The following is a 21,472-nucleotide window of genomic DNA, read 5'->3' as shown; positions in this document are numbered from 1 at the left end:
GAAACTGAACACTGTGTAAGGAATCTAACCCTAGGAGCAAATAATTCTTGTATATCTGTAATACATTTCATAAAGCATTGCTTCACAGAAGAAGATGTAATAACTTTCAGTCAATATGGAATTTTAAATTACTTTAAAAGCTGGCATTTTATGCTAATTTTAGTTTATTATGAAACTGAACAGCTTCTATTGCTGCAGCAAAACATTAAGCTGACTCACTGGTAGAAAAGAACAGTGCTAACCCTTTAACCCCGGAGGAACCACATGCATCTGAATATAATGTCTTACATTCTCTATCACAGCATGTCAGAGTCTTAAGGGAGAAAGACAAATAGAAATAAAAACATCTCATAGCAGCAGTCGTGTTTTTGAGAGTGAGTAATCATGCCTTAGAGCTTGCAACAAGTATGTTTATTTTGTTGCCTAAGAATAAATATCTAGACATTCAGGGTTTTTTCTAACATCCAGCAGAGAAAGACAGGGACATCCAGAGCATGATTTATTCCACCTATCTTATTTTCAGATTAATGTAAGTCTCAGAACTGAATTGTTTCTCCTGCTAAACCTAAACTGTAATGCACAAACAATCATTTAAGGATGATAATGGCCACAAACATGCCTTACCTTTAAAGTAACAGTATTATAGATCAAAGTTGTGACTCCGTATTGTATATTTCACTGGTCACTACAACAGGATAAAATGAGGAGAGGAGATACGCAGCCTGTTTACAAGTTTACAAGTTTAGCAAGATGAGATTGCAGCTGTCACCAGAAAAGGAAAAAAAAAATATTAATATATTCTTAAGTGATCTGTCCACACAGTACTAGAAAGAACCCTACCGTGTACTTTGTTTTCTTGAAAGTAAATATGTATGTATATATGTGTGTATGTGTGCGCATGCTTTTTGGGGGGAGTTTTTACGCATTCCTGTGATATTTATCTTTTTGTACAGAACCTAGCCTTGTTGGCCTGGGTACACCATCTTCTTAGATTGCATCTCTTTCTGGTTTTACTGAAATCTACCACCATATCTTTTAACAGAGGGAAGATGAGTCAGAATGGACAAGAACCAGTAAAGCAGTCGGGAGTAGGATTAACTGATGCAGAAGGTAAAAAGAAATACAAACATCACTATGGTGGTATCCCATGCTTATAAAACCAATATGCTTATTTCTTTTACTTGTTATGCTATGGAACATTAGCCTATGCTGTCTTTGTATTATACACTAAGATCCTGACTTTCATTTACTCTGGGGGTCCTTTACAGATGGCACCAATGTAATAAGTCTTCAGTTTAAATGAGAACAGTGCCTGTTAGAATGCAATGAATAATATCTGTTCTTCAATGTTCATTGCATTTCATTCATAGTATTGGAATTAAAATATGAAGTATGGAGATCTCTCAATATCTTGCAAACTGTATCATCCTTTCACTTGAAGGGATGCCCAGGAATAATATGTGAATTGGCTCTCTCAAGTAATTTAAGGCATGAAGTAAACTGAGAGTGCAGGCACAACTAAGCATTTAATTACTTCAAAGAATGTGTGAAACTCAGAAAACTACAAATTCTCCTTTTTTTTGGTTAGATAGTTTTTTCTCTCACAAGCATTTTTGTCTTTAATTGTATTCAAATAGAAGAAAAGGCACCAGGGAGACGTTATTGTTGTCTTCCAGTATAAAAAGGGGGTTTACAAAACCCAGACTTTTTACTGGGGCCTTCAGTGACAGGACTAAGGACAGTGGTTTGAGTGTGAAAAGGATTAGGTATAGATGGCACAGAAGGAAGACTTTTTATGGTGAAAAAGGTGGGACACAGGAACAGGTTTCCCTGAGCAAATGCCTCACCTGTACAAGACTGTGAGGTCAGATTGGATGGAGCTTTGAGCAGCCTTGTTTAGAGAAAGATAACCCTGCCACTGATAGAGGTGTCAGATTAGGTGGTTTTTAAAGGTTCCTTTTAACCCAAATTGTTTTATGATACAAAAGAGGTGGTGATAATTATTGAAGGTTTCAACTCAGAAACAGAAAATAGTCCTGTACTGTGAGAGTGGTATTCTGGGAACTCATTCAAGCAAAGGTATTTTTCAGTTATGGAAGTAGAAACACTTCTATTCTTTGACAGTGATTTCGTCTGAACCTTTGAGTAGGAGCTTCAGGCACACACACAATTCACTTGCTTTACCCAGTATTTTGTTTTGAACAGATGCAGTCAGTGACCTTGTGCCAGGAAAATTCCACTTTCCTTTCTGTTTCTTACTTTTGTATTGAGCTTCAGTTACCGAAGCAACATTAGAATGTCTTATGTATAGTATTGGATAGTGAGAGTCTGAGAATTGTTATTTCCAATGAAAATTGAAAGCATGATTATATATAGTGCAACTGCTCACTTCTGTTTATGTCAGGAAGTGACTGAACAGCCAGGAGTTGTAAATAAAAATGACCATGGTTACTAGCAAGTGTAGTCTCTGATTAACCTAGAAACCATGCACTAACATGTATTCATTTTTCTTAAATTATTTAAACTGAACTTGATCTTCTGGAGAGAAATCTGACATAATCCTCAACACATAGCACACTAGCAGTATATAGATCACCAATATATGATCAAATCAGAACCAGTCACTTTGATAATATCAAAGAGTTTATATCATTTTGGAATAGTTCCATGTTTCTCTACCAAGGCTTGATCCAATTCTTTCCCAGGCCTTTTTTTAGACTGATATCTCTCAACCAGAGGGAGCACCATTTATTTTGCTCCTAACACACACGTCAAGTACTATCTTTGCTGTTTGCTGCCTTCCCAATAACTCAGTATCTCAGGAGTACTGAGTCTTTAATCCTAACACATACTAAAATGTAGGAAAGCCTGAAAAAAAAATCAGTCTGGACTTTCAAGCATTTTTGTTGAATCACTAAAATCTTGTACTGACCAGGTATGAAACGGCTTACTTGACAGTGACTGATATGGATCCATGGATTTAAAGAGAAAGCCAGCCAATTCAGAAAAATTACCAACATTGACCTGAACAGTGGTTGAATTGCATTTTGAGGATTGAGTTTTTGTCCAGTAGTACCCAGTAAAAGAAATTGCTACACGCTCTCAGTGTTCTTCCTAAATAGTAATATAAGCTGGGTGATCTCTCTTTTAAAACCCAATTTTAGCAGCTGTAATATCTGTTTTTATAGTCTTGTTGCCATTCTGCTTTACGTGTAGATGAGGTCAGTTTGCGAAATAACTCATTAGTGAATAAAACACAGCCATTGCCCAAGAAGTGACCTAAATGAAAGAATAAGGCATTGCCATGCTTCTCTACTATCTCTATAAATAAAAAGACTAAATTGAACCTGACATTATTTAATAGAAAAATCACAAACTTGATTTCTGCCATTGGGTTCTACCAAAGATTTGCCATCTAGTACTCTTGACAGCATAAGATTAATTAATGCCAACAAAAATTTAGAGCATGAAATACCAGCAAGGGTGTTTTCTTGCATGAGTAGCTGCTTCAGCAGAGGAAAAAGAACACAAGGGAATGGAAAGCAACAGAAAACAAGTAATGAAAGCACTTGCAGCTAGCCTGTAATTTGCTGATCCCCTCATACAGCACCTCTTTTATTTTGGGGAGTGCAAATTTTAATTTCAGAAGCTGAAAAGATCAGATATACTTTCTGTCACAAAGGTCCATAAGCAATGAATTAGGATTAAGCACTGACAGTAGTCCTTATCCTCTTTCTCTTTTGTTTATTAATATTTGTAAGCTATTTTACACATGCTTCCTCAAGCTAGGAACCACCTTACTACTACTACCTAAATGCCACATGAATTTGAAGAAGCAATTAAAGATAAACAATAGTAGTAAACCTAAGAATTATCAGCTTTATCTCTGAACTCTGGGATATGTTTCTTTTATGTGTCCCTGATTGCCCCAATACTCTAATTTGCCCACCTGGCTCTCCAGTATTAATTGGAGCAATTAATTCTGCCTTCCTGAGATGCTGCCAGTATAATCCATCTGGTTTTCCTAAAATGAAGCAGAAAGAATTTGAATAAAAATAAAGACTACAGCCAGAGACAGATACACAGCACAAAACCCAACAAGATAATCTTCTACATACTTGTATCCACATCACAAAAACATTGCTTTACATATTTACAAATCCTCTTGTTCCTGACAAGAAGTAAATAACCCAGGGAGACTGACAGTGATTAACCAGTGGCAGGCCCAACAGCTTATGCCACTCTTGTATGAGCTGAGACTGAATGACTGGGATTCATCAAATCATGTAGCAAGAAAATAATAAAAAATAATAATAATTAAAAAAAAATTGAACTTTCATCTAAAAAAAATGAATTCTGATTTTCCCATGGGATCTGTAGAAAATTCACAAATATTAAGAGAAACAAGCAAAAAGAAAAATAAAAAAAAGCTGAAAGCTTCATATGATGCTTCAGTAACTACCTGGAAAGACAGTCTTGCTTGACTAATTATCTTAATCACTTTTATTAGCCTAGCTCTTGAGTGCATTTCCTAAAGCTGCTTGGGACTTTCATAGGTTTTCTTCTGGTTCCTTCCTGGAGTTATAATTGGCTCAGAGTGCTTGGGATGGGTATTGGAGTGCTAATAATTCCATAAAACAAAAAAACCCCCAAACAAACAAACAAAAATAAACAACACAAAACCAAAACATGACCTGACAAAGCAGGGTTAAGTTTCTGGGGGGAAAAAAAATAATAAAACTTTTGTAGAATTCTATAATTCCTGCCTTTAAACATATATTGTTATGAAGGAAATCTGATTTAATACCAGCTTCCACATTTAGTGCAAATACCAGTTAATAAGGACCTTCAACATTGGAAAACAGACAGGAGCATCCCTCTACCAAAGATGGAGTAAAGGTGAAGATGTCAAAATGCGTGGTTGCTGGACCTGAGCCTTGTCTGGTGTAAGCCTGAAGAAGGGTTACTTCACCTAGTGAGTAATTTCAAGCTTTACAGGAACAGTGCTCATTTAAAATCAGCAAAAGTCAGGTCGAAGCATTAAGATGATCAAAGGAGAATTTCTAAATCAAAAATAAATTTTCACAGTATCACAGTATAACCAAGGTTGGAAGAGACCCCAAGGATCATCAAGTCCAACCTGTCCCAACAGACCTCACAACTAGACCATGGCACCAAGTGCCACGTCCAATCTCCCCTTGAACACCTCCAGGGACGGTGACTCCACCACCTCCCTGGGCAGCCCATTCCAATGACCAATGACTCGCTCGGTGAAGAACTTTTTCCTCACCCCGAGTCTAAACCTCCCCTGGCACAGCTTGAGACTGTGTCCCCTTGTTCTGGTGCTGGTTGCCTGGGAGAAGAGACCAACCCCTTCCTGTCTACAACCACCTTTCAGGTAGTTGTAGAGGGCAATGAGGTCACCCCTGATCCTTCTCTTCTCCAGTCTCTGTAATACAAATGAAACTAGGTGGTACAAAGGAGCACTTTTAATGTCATCCTGGATAATTCAGGTAATCTCCTTGATTTAGCCATGTGATTAGGACTTCTGTGCATTTTGCAGGAAAACAAAAATTAAAGCTATAAAATAGATCTTGTTTAAGGTCAATATTGTTCTGTGCTCAACTATGCATGAGCCATTACGTAGCAGGAATGGGACTGAGAGGACTTCAAGAGGTCATCCCATTGCTTCAAAACGCAATGTTGTTCCTAAAATGCTTTTGCTAACTTGCACTAAAATATTCTCAGTGGTGAAAGATCCTTCACAGCTTCATTAGTCTGTTCTAGTGTTTGGTTTGCTTGGGCACTAAGATGTTTTTCCTAATTTCAGCAAGCAACATTAAGCTAGAACTTCACATTCAAGGGGAGAAATATGTATCAAATTCCAAGATCTTCCCTTACAAACATAAAAAAAAAAAAATCTCTTTATATAATGTGCTTAATAAAATCTATTAAACCTGCCCAGGAGTGATAATACAGCTCTTTCTACTTTTCTTGTGTTTATCTGAGATGTCAAAAAAAAAATAATTAATAATTAGCAATGTTGTATTTCCTCAATATTTGTAAATCATATAAAAAGAGCTGGCATAATATATGTGTGCATGGCTTAAAAGAAATAAAGACTAAATAATCATTTGTTAGATGATTTATAACTTAAAGAGTTGCACAAATTAAACTATTATATTGGGGATTAGAAGGGATTTTGTTTACCCTCATGTGTTCCTGCAGTATAAACCATTTTATAAGGCTGATTTTCAAACAGCTATTTTGGAATGCTGTTTAAATGCAGATGAATCTAGAGCATTTCCAGGTGGGATCACATGGCAAGCTAAAATTAAACTTCAGCTGATTTTTATGTTAGCATATGAGGCTGCTCTGAATTATCGGACTGTAAGTTGTGCTTTAGATCAGAAGTTTTTGGAAATCAGTGAATTAGAATGAATATAAATGCTTCCTGTGATGAAATTGCCTAGATCCATCTGAATCCCAAGATAGGGTGTCTGCCTTTATATCTATAATTAAAGCCTTATGCTTGTCCCCAGTTTATTTTTAGATTAATATGTTTTTCACAGTGTTCCATGTTCTTTATTTCATCCTACAATTGTAGTCTTGCAGCTTAATGAAATGTGTTATCCATTGCAACAGTACGTAAATAATACTTTGTCTGTTAAGGAAAAGACAGAGAGCGTTTCTCTTCAGAAATTCCCCAAAGTCTGTTCTGTGTAGGCATTAGTAATTACTGTAGGCTATTATATGTTTCTCTTCTCTCATGTGTGTTGTTTATTCTGATACTACTAGGCTATGACTGAGCAGAAATCAAATGGACAGAAGACTAGACAAGGATAGTGGCAGAAAGTGGTATACTGTGTGTAGAGTAGGATACAGCTTATGTTTATCTTCAAAGGGATTCAGATGCTTTGAATCCTGCCATTTTAAATAGTTCAAGGGTTTTTCTGCCTCAGCCCAGTTGCTACTTCGGAAAATCATGGGATTCCCAAATCATCTTCATCACATCGACCATTTCTGACTACCTACTTCAGCTGCACATTTTAAATGATTCCCAGATCTACACACACAGAGGCATAATCCAAATCTGTTCATGTGGTCAAGACAGGACAAGGATTTCCTTCACTGTCAGCTGCCTGGAGTGCCAGTCCTTTTCTACTATCTGTTAAGAAGCTAAAAACTATAATGAAAATGTTCAGCATTTACTATAGCTTACATATCCGAAGTTCAGGTGACCAATATCAGAGGAACTTAGTTTTATCTACAGGTCCTTGGGTTTGCAAGTGTGCTGATGCTGTCCATTCCATAGCTCTTTTTCTGAACCACTGTTTGGTGTGCTTTCCTTCTCTTGTATTTTCTTTTTTAAGCTTCTGTTAGATTCTTGGTCTGACACGATGTTTTTGCACTCTGATTGTGATGTGATAATAACACAATGTGACTGAATTTCCATGCCTGCTGGAAATGCTTTTCCATGGTTTATGCATTAGAAAATTGCACAAAGCTTCTCTAGATCAGCTGGGTCAAATATCTGATGCATACATCTGCCTCCTTTTTTCACACTGCTGTAGTACCTAGAATTTCATATATTTTCTAGAAGCCCAGTAACATACTGCTTAAAACAGTTCATGTCATTTACTAGAAAGCACCATATGTAACTTGCGTGGACCTGATGACAGAGTGCATCCAGAGGAGGGCCATAAAAATTATCACAGGGCTGGAAAACCTCTGCCACAAGGACAGGCTGAGGGATCTGGGGTTGTTCAGCCTGGAGAAGAGTAGGCTCTGTTGAGACCTAATAGTGACCTTCCAATACCTGAAAGGTCCCTACAAGGTGGCTGCAGAGGGACTGTTTCCAAAGGCCTGCAGTGATAAGTCAAGGGGCAAAGGTTTGAAATTAGAGGCGATTTAGACTAGATGTTAGGAACAAGTTTTTTACCATGAGGGTGGTGGAACACCAGAACAGGCTGCCCAGGGAGGTAGCTGAGCTCAGGTTCAAGGCCAGTTTGACAAGGCTCTGAGAAACCTGATCTAGTGGAAGATGTCCCTGCTGACTGCAGTGGAGTTTGACTATACGACGTTTGGAGGTCCCTTCCAACCTAAAGCAGTCTTTGACTAAAAGGGCAACTCAAGATTTATAAAATTATACTAAGAGAATGACACATTTAAAAGTCTCAGCTTGTGATCAGAACATGACAAGCATGCTCATCTGGAATTCCTTAAAATAAGGATTTGTATTCAGGGTTTTATTTGGGATAGTTGTAAAAATCCTGCAACACGAGAAATAGATTTTTACAATTTGCCTTCAGTAGAAGAAACCAGGTGAAAGCATATTTCATCCCAGCAGAACACAGAAAAGCACTAATATGAGTGAAACAAAGCCAGTATTCCTAACAGATTTTGTCATTCTCTGCAATAAATCCAGTAACTGGTATGACACTGTACAGGGTTGTTTTTCACCTCGGCCTCTAGAAATTGGTTTGTTCAATCAAACTGGTTGTATTCAGGTATAGATTTTTCAAGAATGATGAAAGGTTAAAAGGCCATGGCATTGCCAGAAATGGCTCATCATTTTGGGTACGTGTCTTGTCATATTGTAAGGAAAGACTGAATTGAAGCCATAGACGCATCCAAGAATAACATGACAAGTCTCCTCTGTACTGGCAACATCTACTGCCCCCAAGTTGCTTCTTCTGAATTAAATCCCAAAATTAATTACATTTTTCCTGTTGAGCAAACCAGAGCAATTTCAAGTAAAATTTTCTGCCACTGACTAAAGATTCTAAATTGAAGACACATTGAAAAAATTACACAGCTGGAAGTGATACAACTCTTGAGAGAAAGGACATGCACACACAAGTCCTAAACACATTATTTCTTCCCTGCTCCTCTCTGGGATCAGCTGAATATATGGATGCATATTTAAAACACTGACCAAACACAATAATTATTGAGATTCCTGCTATAATTTTGAGAGAAAAAAGAATAATCATTCTTTAAGAGATACTACATCTTTTATACATATAAATTACAAGGGTTCAGATCTTTTTGGGTGCATTTTGTGAATTTATCTGCATGGCTATTTTTCCCAACTTTGGTGGTCGTTAGAGGAACTTTAAGGTTTCTCCTCGTTTTGTTAAGATAATTGAGTCAACACTCAAAGACAATGTTTCTATCTGGAAAATTTAAGCAACGGATACTGTGTGCATTCTGTCCTTTCCACTATTCTTCTTTGCAATCTCAAATGAGTATTTGAAATTGTAGCATCTGTTCAGTATGGTTATAAAATCCTCAGCAGGCAATCAGTCTTGGGTATTCTTAGAAAAACTACAGTCATCTTACACATATAGATCAAAATCCATAACAGTTCAGTTTAGCTTGCATAAAATCTAACCTCTTTGTAGGCAAGCAAAAATATTCAAAGCTAACTTAGTCACACGATATGGGGAAAAATAGCAAGACAAAAATTATCCAGGCAAAATTACACACACACACGCACAAATCAATTAAAATAATCACAGAGATCACAGAAAATATCCCACTAAGCAAGCCAAGCTTAGCCTTGCTAAGAAATGCAGCAGTGGCGGAGACCTACAATTCAAAAGCAAGTGCCTCCCTGCTGTACATTACTTCTTCAAATAGTCTCTGACATCATTATGTTCATGTAGGCTGAGTCTACCTTATTGTTACAATTTAGAGCAGCAACCTAACTTTGAAATTATTTTTTCATTTTTTTTCCTTGCTTGACATTTTATTGATTTGCCTTTTGTTAATATATCCAAATTTGGCTCCTTTTGAAAGAGGCTAGACTAAAAGTGCTGTTCCACGTGTGCACTAAATGTGCTCCTGTCGCTAAATATGTCCTAGCTATTGATGGGACCTTTGGAAGAAAGTGGACTACATGGAGAAGAGGAACATTTGTGCCACAGACTAGAGTAATTCCAGTTTCAAGAAAAAAATCTCAGCTGTACAATACAAACAGAGGTGCCTCAGGACCAATTGCTTTGATCTACTTATTTGTTCCCATTGTACCAGATAAGTGCTATGTTCTCTACTTTCAGATCATATATCTGGAACTAAACTCCAGCAGTTACTCTATCATAACCCAGTGACCCTTCCCCAGCAGAGAAGGGGAATCAAGAAAAGGAGAGAAGACATACAGGCTGAAATGAAAACAGATTTAATGAAATAGCCAAAGTCATACATACACCAATTAAAAAAATATATATGTAAGTTGTACTCAACCCATCAAAGGTACAGCAGCCCAGGAATGCAGTCCTTGAGCCAAAATACAAGCAGGAAACTGAAGCAGAAAACTCCCTTCTAACTAGCAAAATTTCTCCTTTTTACTGAGTGTGATGCTGGTGGTCTGGAATACCCCTGTGAGCCATCTCCAGTCAGCTATCCTGGCTGACTCAGAAATGCTAGTGGTCTGCAGCACATGGCCAACCTGTGATTCTGTTCCAGCAAAGCCAGTAACACATAATTATGCAGATATCTAAGTATAAGCTTGCATCATTTGAGAATCCAGTTTTCTATTAATCTTTAAAACTGATATATATAAAAAGAAAACATACATACCTCTTTTTCATACTGTCATCCTCTATGATCAGTTTGGTGAGAAAACTCCTTTGTGCCTGAGTTGCATGAAATTAAGGAGATAAAGGTGTCAGCTGCCATATTCCACCAGAAATCAAACAAGAAGTGAACAATGATGAACATTTATTTCTCTCTACCACACCTCACTGAGGGAAAGTCTCTGAGAAAGAGTATTCCAGGTCTCTTTTTTTCGCCCTCCCCTAGTTGGTCTCTGTACTAATGTCAGTGTTTGGGTGTTCTTTTAAACTGATAGATTGAAAATGGAAGGTAAGATTTATGAACAATGTCAAGTGGAAAATGTATACATATTGAGACACTTGAATGTGTCCAGAGAAGGACAACAAGGCTGGTGAGAGGACTCAAGCACAAGCCCTATGAGGAGAGGCTGAGGGAGCTGGGATTGTTTAGCCTGGAGAAGAGGAGGCTCAGGAGAGACCTTACTGCTCTCTACAACTACCGGAAGGGTGGTTGTAGCCAGGAGGGGGTTGGTCTCTTCTCCCAGCACCAGAACAAGAGGACACAGTCTCAAGCTGCACCAGGGGAAGTTTAGGCTGGAGGTGAGAAGAAAGTTCTTCAGTGAGAGAGTTGTTAGCCATTGGAATGAGCTGCCCAGGGCGGTGGTAGAGTTGCAGTCCCTGGAGGTGTTCAAGAGGGCACTGGACATGGCACTTGGTGCCATGGTTTAGTCATGAGGTCTGTGGTGACAGATTGGACTTGATGATCTTTGAGATCTCTTTCAACCTTGGTGATTCTGTGATTCTGTGATATTAGGTCTAAAAAGGGGAGCTAACAATCTAAGTTAATTTAGTTAGCTATAACTTCATAAACTTAAATTCAAGGCCACAGATTTAGTGTCAGTTCAATAAGATAATAGTTTTTGCTTAGTGAAGGTATGTTTAATATATGTAAATTCCTAGGATTGGGTCATCTCCAAAAATACATATGCATACATTTGTCCAAATGCACATATATATGCATACACTTCAGTGTTCTGAAGAAAATACTCCATCTGTGCCTGTGATATTCTCTCTTATTAAAAATAACACTTTTGTTCCATGGGCTTTTATAAACTGGAAAATGTCAGTATTTGTGACTGCAATAGATAGCAAAAAAGGTGAGACCAGTGTTTCATACTGGCTCTCAGATAGCAATGAATCCTACTTGCCTAATTTAATGGTTTTAGCTAAAAAAAAAAAAAAAAGGGGGGGGGGGACGGACAAAACCAAACCAAACAAAAAACCACAACCCAAACCCAAACAAACAAAGAAACCAACCTCCCCAAAAAAACCCATCCAAAACCCCTCCATCACACCCAAACCAAACTAAAACAACAAACAAAAAAAAACACAAAACCCAAACAACAAAAGTGTAATAATTTAATTATTAGTGATTCCATTGACATCTTGTTTTGAATCTCAAATAGAGGAAAAGGAAAACTCTAGTTTGATTCTTTAGATTTTTCAAACAGGACCTGTCTAGGAATTTTTTGATTTACATCAGTTGCATACTCATTTATTTCTGTATTGTCTAATTAAAAACCTAAGGTTTTTAGTTCTACTATATAAAAAATATCTAATCTAACATTCCTCTACAGCTGAGACCTCTGAAGTAGATAATGCAATGAGAAATTTTATCATGGGACTTACAGGAGGATCATCCCCTTAAGTGAAATTTTACAACAAATGGGAAGAAATAATAATTTTGAAGATACAATTCATCTGACCTACTTTAGAGATTAGTTTACAAATAAGACAAAGCATATTCTAGACAACCAATTGCTCTCCTCTTGCTGTAAAAGGAGCCTTGATATCTAGCTCAGATATAGACATGAATATTTAGGCAGATGAATTCTAGCAGCATCTGTCTCCAACAGACGTTAGGTGACAGTTACTGTAAAATTTTTATTCTGTATGCAACACGAAGTAACTTTTAAGCACATTTAACTTTATTTGATAAAAATGCTAATCTGATTTGGTCTGTAGTTCTAAAATGGCTGCTGTGCTCACAGCAAGTGTAATTAACATTTGTAGTCTTTAGTTACATAATTATCAAACTAAGAAGAAGCACAAGATGGGGTCAGTTTGTTGTTTGTTGCAGGGTTTTTTTGTGTGTTTGTGTTTTGGTTTGGTTTCGGTTTTTGTTGTTGTTAGAAAAGAATCTAATTAAGACGTGAAAAATGGAATAGAGGAGAAATCTTGGGTTGACAGGTTACTCAGATACAACATATCCATCTTCAAAACAAAGACATACCAGGATAACAGGAAACATGCTTATTCCATTAAAGGTCACAAATCTAAATTAAGGACCACTTCTGTGCAGCTTTAGATTGCAAACACTAATTCTGTTTTTGCTGCAGCTATATAACACAGTACTTTCAGTTCTCCAAGTTCAATATTGTTAATCAGTCGGATTTACTTACTTATTTTCACAATGTGACATGAATTCTGCCAGGATTAGTGATCAATGCAGTAATAAAAGAAGTTTCATTTTTGGTTCTAGTTGAGGAAATCCACACACTTCTTTTTCTTCATGTTTCAACTCTCACTGTGCTGTTAAAAAAAAAAAAATCCCCAAAGAACATCATAGAGATGGCACAGACATTCTGCAGAATTCTTCTACAGATTCAGTGATTGACACAAGGCTCATTACAAAGAGAAGAAGGAACACTCATAATTCACAGTACCTGGAGTTAATTGGTTTTGTCTCTCATAAGAGTTGGTGCTGAAAGAATTTCACCCTCAAAACACAATCACAGATAGCAGACTCCATTATTGACCCGAGGCAAGACTGGCAAGAAACCCCCTGAGTTGCCTATAGAAACTATATAATTTTTTCTCTGAAATCTGTACCTCTGTGGAGATAGTGGCTTCATCTCTGTTTACTTCACTGTAGATCATTGTAAAAAAACACATTCATAACTTCCACTTGAGGGGGAAAAAAAAAAACAAACCACCAACAGGAAAACACAAGCAACTAAAATTAAAACACAAGATTTATAATTAGTAACTCCCTCATTTTTTACAGAAGATACCTCATATTTGTCATAAGTGGGTAATGGGATATATAGAAGGGTAGTAATTTTATAACTAGGCCTTAGGACAAACATGGAAAAATCCTCAGTAGTTCAAGCAAGTTCTGTTTCTCATGCTTCAGTGATTTCTTCCAGGTTCAAAACTCTTCAGTGTTTAGACACTGAAGAGCTGTTTATTAATGGAAAACAAGGATCAGAGTAGGGTTGCCTTCCATGGCTGAAGAGGTGAAGAAAAAGAATTGTGGGAATTATTAGAGGAACAAAGATAAAACTGGGAAGAAGGGACAAAACTGATGTAGGAACTAGTCAGAGGATATAGGAAAGTTCTTATAATCTGCACCATGTGACTGGAAGCACAGACCTTGAAAGTTTGGGGAGTGAGAAGCTCACAGTTAAATCAGGCATATATATATATACACACCAAAGCAAGAACAAAGAGAAGTCTGAATTTCAGTGTTTAGAATTATCCTTGGAAATGGCAACAAGGAATTAAGTATCTTTAAACACTGAACAGGTCCCAGCGGGCTGTTACCACATGGGCATACAGTCCCTGCCACAGTCACACCTCTTGTGCATAGCTGACCGAAACAATCAAGGCTGTTACCTTTCATCTTTACAGTTAGGTCAAAGAGACAGAAGCAAACCTTCTCCCTTCTGAGCACTGCCAAGCTGTGCTTATATAAACTCTTCATATTCAGCTTAGACTAGCTCACTTCATGAACACACATTCTTGGTATCAGAAGTCATTGGGAGTCACAACCAATCTTCCATTTATATAAAGAGCAAACCCAACCACACATGGATAACCAGAAAGATGCATGCATCTAATCTTTCCAGTTCCCTGCAGCAAAACTAAGCAATGAAGACCTGGGGTTACATTCATGCTACAGCACTGATGATTTCTATCTCCTGCAGCAAAATTCTCAAATAAACAACTGGACTTCCTTTCATGCAGGAGTGCTAACTTGTTGATAGCACCACAGCTATATTTAATCCTTTTGTCCTGAGGCAGCATTACTTTCTTGTTGACAGTGACATAGATGGTCTATGAAACAGGATTTTTTTGTATACTATTTATTTTTAAACAATTGGGGAATAATGTAGGAACAACAAAGCAGATTCAATATTCTTCAAGCATCTTTAAAATGAGTGAAACTAAAAGCATACAATTGATGCTCAAAGCAATTTCAGAAATTCTAAAAGTGCTGGCATTGGAGACAATGTCCTTTTTCTCACAAACAATAGACCTGGCCTCATCTTAAAACACGTGGTGTCCTCTCAGTTCTGCTCAACAGAATTTGTATAAAACACTCTTCAAATCAAGTTTTACCTGAGAAAGTCACTGGTAAAATGGCACCAACAACTTTTCTTTACACAATGCCAGTTTGGAAAACGCCTTGTTTCATTGTCTGCTGGGTACAAGGCTGTGTGCAAGGAGCAGGTTATAAGAAATTATTATGTACTTCCACTGGGTGCTTGTGAGGCCCCATCCAGAATGATGTGTCTGATCTGGGTGCCACTAAGATGATTAAGGTTCAATGCAAGTGTCTTTGAGAGGCAGAGGGTTTCATTAATCATGAGGAAATGAGCTCTACAGAAAAAAACCAAGCAACCAATCCACCAAAAAAAAACCCCAAACCAAAAAACCCCAACAGCAACAAAACAAAAAATAAAAACAAAACAGCAAGAAACCCAAAATAGATAACATTCACAATCCCAAGTAAGGGAATTTCTAACTGAATATAAGGAAAACAAACAAACAAATCACCATGAACAGTTGCCCAGAAAAGTTGTGAAGGCTCTCTTGCAGATTTTCAAAAGTCTGCATACAAGCTCTGTTCCATCTAATTTGGAAGTTAGTCCTACTGCAAATGTGGGGTTAAACTGGAAACGAGCAGTCCTTTCCTCTCTGAATTATCTTACCAGTCCACAGCTGCTTCATATAGCACACTTTGTCATAAAGCAGCTTTGCTGCTGGAAAATGTCATTCTTCCCTTGACACAGTCTTATTTCATCCTTCATGGTGGCATAAATCATGTGCAGAATAAAGTTGAGTTATCAGTTATCAATATCAATTATCAATACACTTTGGGAGGGGTCTGAGGTAGCAGGTAGCAGAACAATTTCTTCCAACACTAGGCGCCTATACGAACATCTACAGCTAAAGGAGATAATGCTGGAGAAACTGTGTGGGAAGCAGGAGTGTGAAGACAACTCTTTCAGTGCCAGTACCCATGAGCATGAATCAATGATTAGTTACAGGTAAAGCGAGTTTTTTGCAGCTAGACTGGTGCCAAGGATGGTATAATTTTCTTAAGGGAACACCTCACCAGGAAGAGTTTAAAGCAGCAATCTGCTGCAATTGTTTATTAAACATTAGCACTGAGCTAGCCAAATTCCTCCCTGGCAATTATGTTCTATTCCTTGAAGTTCCCTGCTGTAACTGCATACAGGTAACATACTGGTTTATTTCCCTACCCTACATATGCCAGAAAGACCTAGCATATCTCATCACTGGCTGTATATATAGGGGGTTATTTTAAAAAAAAAGTCTCTGCTAAAGAACAAAAAATAATAAACAAACCAGATTTCTTTTGCAGTTTGTTTGTCTGAGCACTAGGATGGTAGTTTTATGAGTAAAGACTTGAGAGAGACTCTACAACAGTGTTAATAGTTTTCAGTGGCACTAGTTTTGTCTTTGACAGCAGAGGAGTTAATTCTGCCATTACCAGTGCCTGTTTTCAAAGCATAACAAACAGCTTTCAGAATCAGACAGTACACTGCTCAGTACTGGAGGAGACTTGCCTTATGTATCTTGAAACATTCCCTGTAAAAAAGTGCTCCTTTTGTTACAGCCTGTTTGTCACATGGAGAAAGAAAGTTCAGCATGGATCTTGAAATCTCCTTGTTATGTTGTCTCTGTGTTTCTCTGAGATAGGTTTGAAAAGTAATTCAGTTTAAATTAGTGTCTGTAGCTGTAGTTGCCTGACCCTTCTGATTAGAAGACTGTTTATAATTGCTTATAATTTTGTGCAAATAATTAATGTAAATATAGAATACAGACTCCCTCAAAACTACAGGTACACAAAGAATACTGTATCTTATTCCACATGACTCAGGATTAAAAATGTAAACAGGATTACATTATGATTTTTGCTGCTGCCTTGGGCAATGTTAGCTTTTTATGCTCTTTAAGCCTTGATTCCTTTTAAAATGAAAATAATGATGCTATCTTTTTTACATTTTGTCATTTGTTAGCTGCCACAGGCATTACTATTGCTCAGGGAAGCAAACCAAAATTATACAAGAAACAGTTTGTGTAAGGCGTTGAGAATACCCATCACATAGGGCCTGAGACAGAAATATTGATTATTACGATGGTAACCATTTCTATTAATTTAGGACATGATGATCACTTCAGGCTTAATTCTGTTTAATGTAGAGGGCTGTATCTGTTCAACTGTGTTTTACTGTGTAAATTTTATGTCAAAATTTGAAGGTGAGTGGGTAAAGTTGTGCTGAAATCCCATCCGAGACAACATGACCTTCAAGATGGTTAGCCATGAAGCCCTGAGTTTCACAATGGTAATCAATTTACAGGAATAATTAGCCCATCTGCCACAGACAATAAACCCATTAAAATGGACAGAGAAACTTTGAGTATTAATATGTAACATTTTTTTACATCAGATAGGCCCTCTCAGAGAGGCCAAAAAGAAGTCAATTTCACATAATGAATCCAGATACTTTACTTTGAATTTGAATGAGATAAATTCAGAGCAAATCACATTCATTACTACTGAAAAAATTTTGTCTCATAGGCTTTTAGGAAAAGATATTTTCCTTCCAGAAACAGGTCATAATATGAAATGATTTTTAGTGGCTTTGATTGCCACTGTTACTGATGTTCTGAGTCTTTAATTACTTGTGTTAGAAACTTGGAACAGCTGTTCGAACCACTAAATAATGTCAAATACTAGTGAGTACAGATCCTATGAATTTTTCTCTGCCTTCAGTCATTTAATATTCCATACACATATTAAGCAGTCTGACCTATTTCTAGGATTTTCTACAGCTTTAATGCTTTTTTTGACTTACTTAGGTGACAACACTGAGACTGGTATTCTGTAAGAAATTATGCCTGCACAGACTTTTTCTGCATGGATATAGAAACTTTTTTTTTCCCCTCCATCAGGTTGCTCAGGTAATTTAATAGGCGTTTCATGTGATACTTTACTGTTCTTCAGAAGGTTTTGCTTGGTGTTGCTATAGCATGTAAGCTGGTGTGGCAACTAACAATGGCCTGGCACTAGCTCAGCAAGTCATGAACACTGTCCTAAGGGATAGTACAATTTCATATTTTTGATGCAATTCCAAGCAGATATTTAGTAGGTCTATCAGGTGTCTCTCCTCAGGTTTGTCTTCATTTTTAGTTGGAAAAAACCAAAAAACCACAAACCACAAACTTTTAACTTTTTGATCTAAATTGATTTAAATTGTTTAAAAAGCACATGTAGTTCCAGAAGACAGTGGAATAACATTCATGGGTGATAATCAAAAATAAAATGTTTTCTATATTTTATTGCAAATTTATGAGTGTACAACACTAAAAGATATTTTTCTAAATTTGGGGTATTTTACATTAAAAAACCAACAGGCAAGTTTTAGGTCATATTATGCAAAGAGTCTATGTTGCACTTACAGTTTGTGAGGACTTCCAAACCACTTCTTTCAATTCCCATATGCACAGCTTTAATTTTTAAACACAAATTGTGAGCAAGACTCCAACACTCCTCTTCAGAAGAGCAATGCTGAATCTCAGAGATTCTTGATAAAATCAAACCTCAGTGCATAAAGTCTGTGAGGCACTAACTCTCAAAACAGTGTTACTCTACTGTGGGATAAGACAGAAAAAACAAACAACCAAACAACAACAACAACAAAAATCATTTTGGATTAAAGACAGTTGCCACAAAGCATGTCTACAGGAGCTGTCAGAGCATTAGCTCACTATGAGATAATTCTTTGTATTCATTATTGAAAAGATTCAGTTAATTACACAAGTCCTACTACTTATGTACTGGCCAAGAGCTGAAAAAGATTTTTGATGAGTTACAAAAGGATTAGGTTGTTTCACATGTACAAATAGATGGTATTTGCTTCAGTGACTTCAGAAAATTTAAGGGGAGTTCTCAGGCAGTCAGACATACTTAAATGTTTAAGTGTTTATAAAAACTGTGACTTCTTATTCACCTTTTCTAGGGCACGTAGTTTTGAGAAACTTTTCATCAGAAACATTTCACAATGGCAGGTGTAATTGCTGTCAAATCTAGTTGAAGAACCACTAGCTGTAGCCTCAAGACCCTGTACTTGAGACAGACTCAGCTCCCAGCACAGGGAACTGAGTACCTGTGTTCTGTGTGGCATCAAGGAGAGGCCTCAGCTTTTGTGATGTGAGATTTCCAGGACTTAGTTTCTGACTTTGTCTTTTTTACCTCTTAAAAGCCCTGAATAAAGGTTTTAGGTCATTATACTGGAAAATTTTCAGTCTTGCACTACATTTTTTCCCCTGCTTACTTCTCTGCTACTAACCTTTCACATTCTTCCATTATCCATAATTCCCAGATATCCCTTACTTGTAAGAGGACTTCCCCGTCTCACTCATTCCCCATGAAAGTTCAGAAACTCAGAAAGACTTCTGATACTCATCTCTGTAGAAGACCAAGACCTTTTCTGTAGAGACATTCAGGCCACTTGGAACATAGATTTATCATTTTGAGCTTCACTATTGTTTTTCAAGTGATTTAAGTAATGTCCTTTACTTAACATCTTTTTCGCAGTTCATGAACTCTGTAAAGAGGAGCACATTTTCATTTCCATTTTTCTTTCCATTATTTCAGTCTTCATCACAAAGCTCTGTGAATGCATTTACCTAAGTGCTGTGCTGTCCTTGTGCTTTTTCTTCTGTTCTATGTTTTATATGATATTTCTTGTTTGAATATACCTCTGTGGACTTAAACCACACAGATCAGTTCAACAGAGTAATGAAATACCAACTTTAGGATATGTCTATTATAGCAGCTTGAGGGAATCAGTATTACTGTAAATGAAAAATAATGGTACTGCTGAGTGCTGAATAAGAGGGAAAATATGAAGTATGTATTTCAATGAAAAGTAGATGCTTTAGAATATAAAGATTTTTGATGGAAGGTTACAAACTTAAAAAAAAAAGAAAGAAAGAAAGTGCATTTAACAGAAAAGCCTTGACAGGAGATGAAAGAAAAGGATATCTCTCTCAGCTAGTAACAACTTTAGGAACCATTTCCATATTACTGTAAACAATGTTTTCAGGCTTCAGCCCTCCAGGGAATGCTGCATATACTGTAGAATACTCTGCAAACATTTCTATCCATCTCTCATGAACAAAATTTGAATTAACACATTTTCCCAGTTTTGGCTGAGCTGATTCCATGTTTATCCTAATTAATGGAAAGGATCATCCCTCATTGCTCTGTTAGACAGATTATGCAGGTAGTTTAGTAATAGTTAAAAGTATTCATTTTTGTGCTAAAATTTCCTGTGTTCCCTATAGTCAGCCACAAAACACTTGCATGGTCCTGGAAGATGGAATTGGCTTTCTGTCATATATGAGACACAATGAGCTTTATTAAAATTATCACAGCCTTTCTCATACCCTTATTACTCTTATTAGCAATAATTATTTCAGTAATCATACTTATTTAATGATATTGAAATAGCATCTCAACAGTGGGCTGCTACCACTGTACCAGGCAACATAGATATGCAAAAGAAAATCTTTTAATTTAATAGCATTACCTGTTTTTCACATGAAGAGTCAGTGCAGAAGCATCTGTTCTGGTACTCAGGCTGTGCAGCACACACGACTGTGCTCACCAGTGTGTAGTTCCAGGGAGGGATGAGCAAGACTTTAAGCATATTTCACTGAAGAGCTCAGAGCTGCAGTATAAATCTGAGGGGGGAAATCTGAGAATCATGATGTAAGGAATGAATAGGCAGGTTCTTACCAAAAATTTCCTCTTCAGTTATCATGATAGTGTGCCTACTAGGTTTATAGCACAAGCGTGTTAACATACTGCGCTAGCTTGAGTATGCGTATGAATATATTTGTGTATACAAATGCCAACTTCCACCTCCTTCTCAAAGAAAGCTTTATAGAGTTACATATGCCACCATGTGTTAAGTCATTTTTTATGGGCTATAAATGACTTGGCCAAGCTGTGAAATGAAACAGCTTGTTCCACTGCACTAGCAGTGTGGGCTCAATGCTTATTGTTTGTACAGTAAATGTGCACTGAGCCACTGTCCATACTAACTAGAAAGAAACCACATCGTATTGTGGTTCTTACACCAATTTCTATTCACTGTGTATACTTCTCTGTGATAGGATGGTTTTATGAGAAATGGGAAATATCAAAATATTGATTATCCTAAGTCAGAAAACATCAGTATTTTTTGAGTTTGTTTACCACTTTTAAATCTTGTAGCTTTCCTTAGCAAAACTAGGTAACATTTGCTCCTGAGGTCAGCAGTTTATCTTTGAGCTAATTTTCTGTTTATGTTTCTAATAATATAAATTCCTTAAAGACCTGAATCTAATTATATCCGTCCACCTCTGAGGCTTGATTTTTTTAATTTCATCAGACCATATGTCCAAAACACTAAGTAGAATGAAATATCACCACCTGAGCAGCTATCTGCCAAAGTAAATAGGGAAGTTCCTAGGTGTTCCTATAATGCAACATGTGCCCAGGCAGCTAAGAGGGCCAATGGCATTCTGGCCTGCATCAGGAACAGTGT

At 37.1% G+C, this 21,472-nt stretch overlaps 1 protein-coding gene and 1 long non-coding RNA gene across 6 annotated transcripts in view; one reads left to right on the top strand and one right to left on the bottom strand.

Annotated features, from left to right (window-relative positions):
* The window catches only part of PCLO (piccolo presynaptic cytomatrix protein), a 325,623-nt gene that overhangs the window by 294,240 nt on the left and 9,911 nt on the right, over positions 1-21,472 (top strand). The window contains exon 22 of the mRNA XM_054178010.1: positions 1,043-1,110. Within this exon, the coding sequence (XP_054033985.1) occupies positions 1,043-1,110 (68 nt within the window). The remainder of the gene's footprint in view (positions 1-1,042; positions 1,111-21,472) is intronic.
* Positions 736-20,778, bottom strand: LOC128899392 (uncharacterized). 5 transcript variants are annotated; one of them, XR_008463092.1, is made up of 7 exons: positions 20,471-20,778; positions 19,566-19,646; positions 19,226-19,483; positions 13,022-13,151; positions 10,585-10,640; positions 3,950-4,024; positions 736-762 (listed from the first exon to the last, which is right to left on the bottom strand). It is a non-coding gene; the product is annotated as an uncharacterized LOC128899392 (long non-coding RNA). The 5 variants fall into 5 exon arrangements; XR_008463090.1 differs by lacking the exon at positions 19,566-19,646; XR_008463089.1 differs by lacking the exons at positions 19,226-19,483; positions 19,566-19,646.

Source organism: Dryobates pubescens, chromosome Z (assembly GCF_014839835.1).
Source record: "Dryobates pubescens isolate bDryPub1 chromosome Z, bDryPub1.pri, whole genome shotgun sequence".
NCBI lineage: Eukaryota > Metazoa > Chordata > Aves > Piciformes > Picidae > Dryobates > Dryobates pubescens.
The sequence above is the reverse complement of the archived record's forward strand: the minus strand, read 5'-3'. Positions and strand labels throughout refer to the sequence as shown.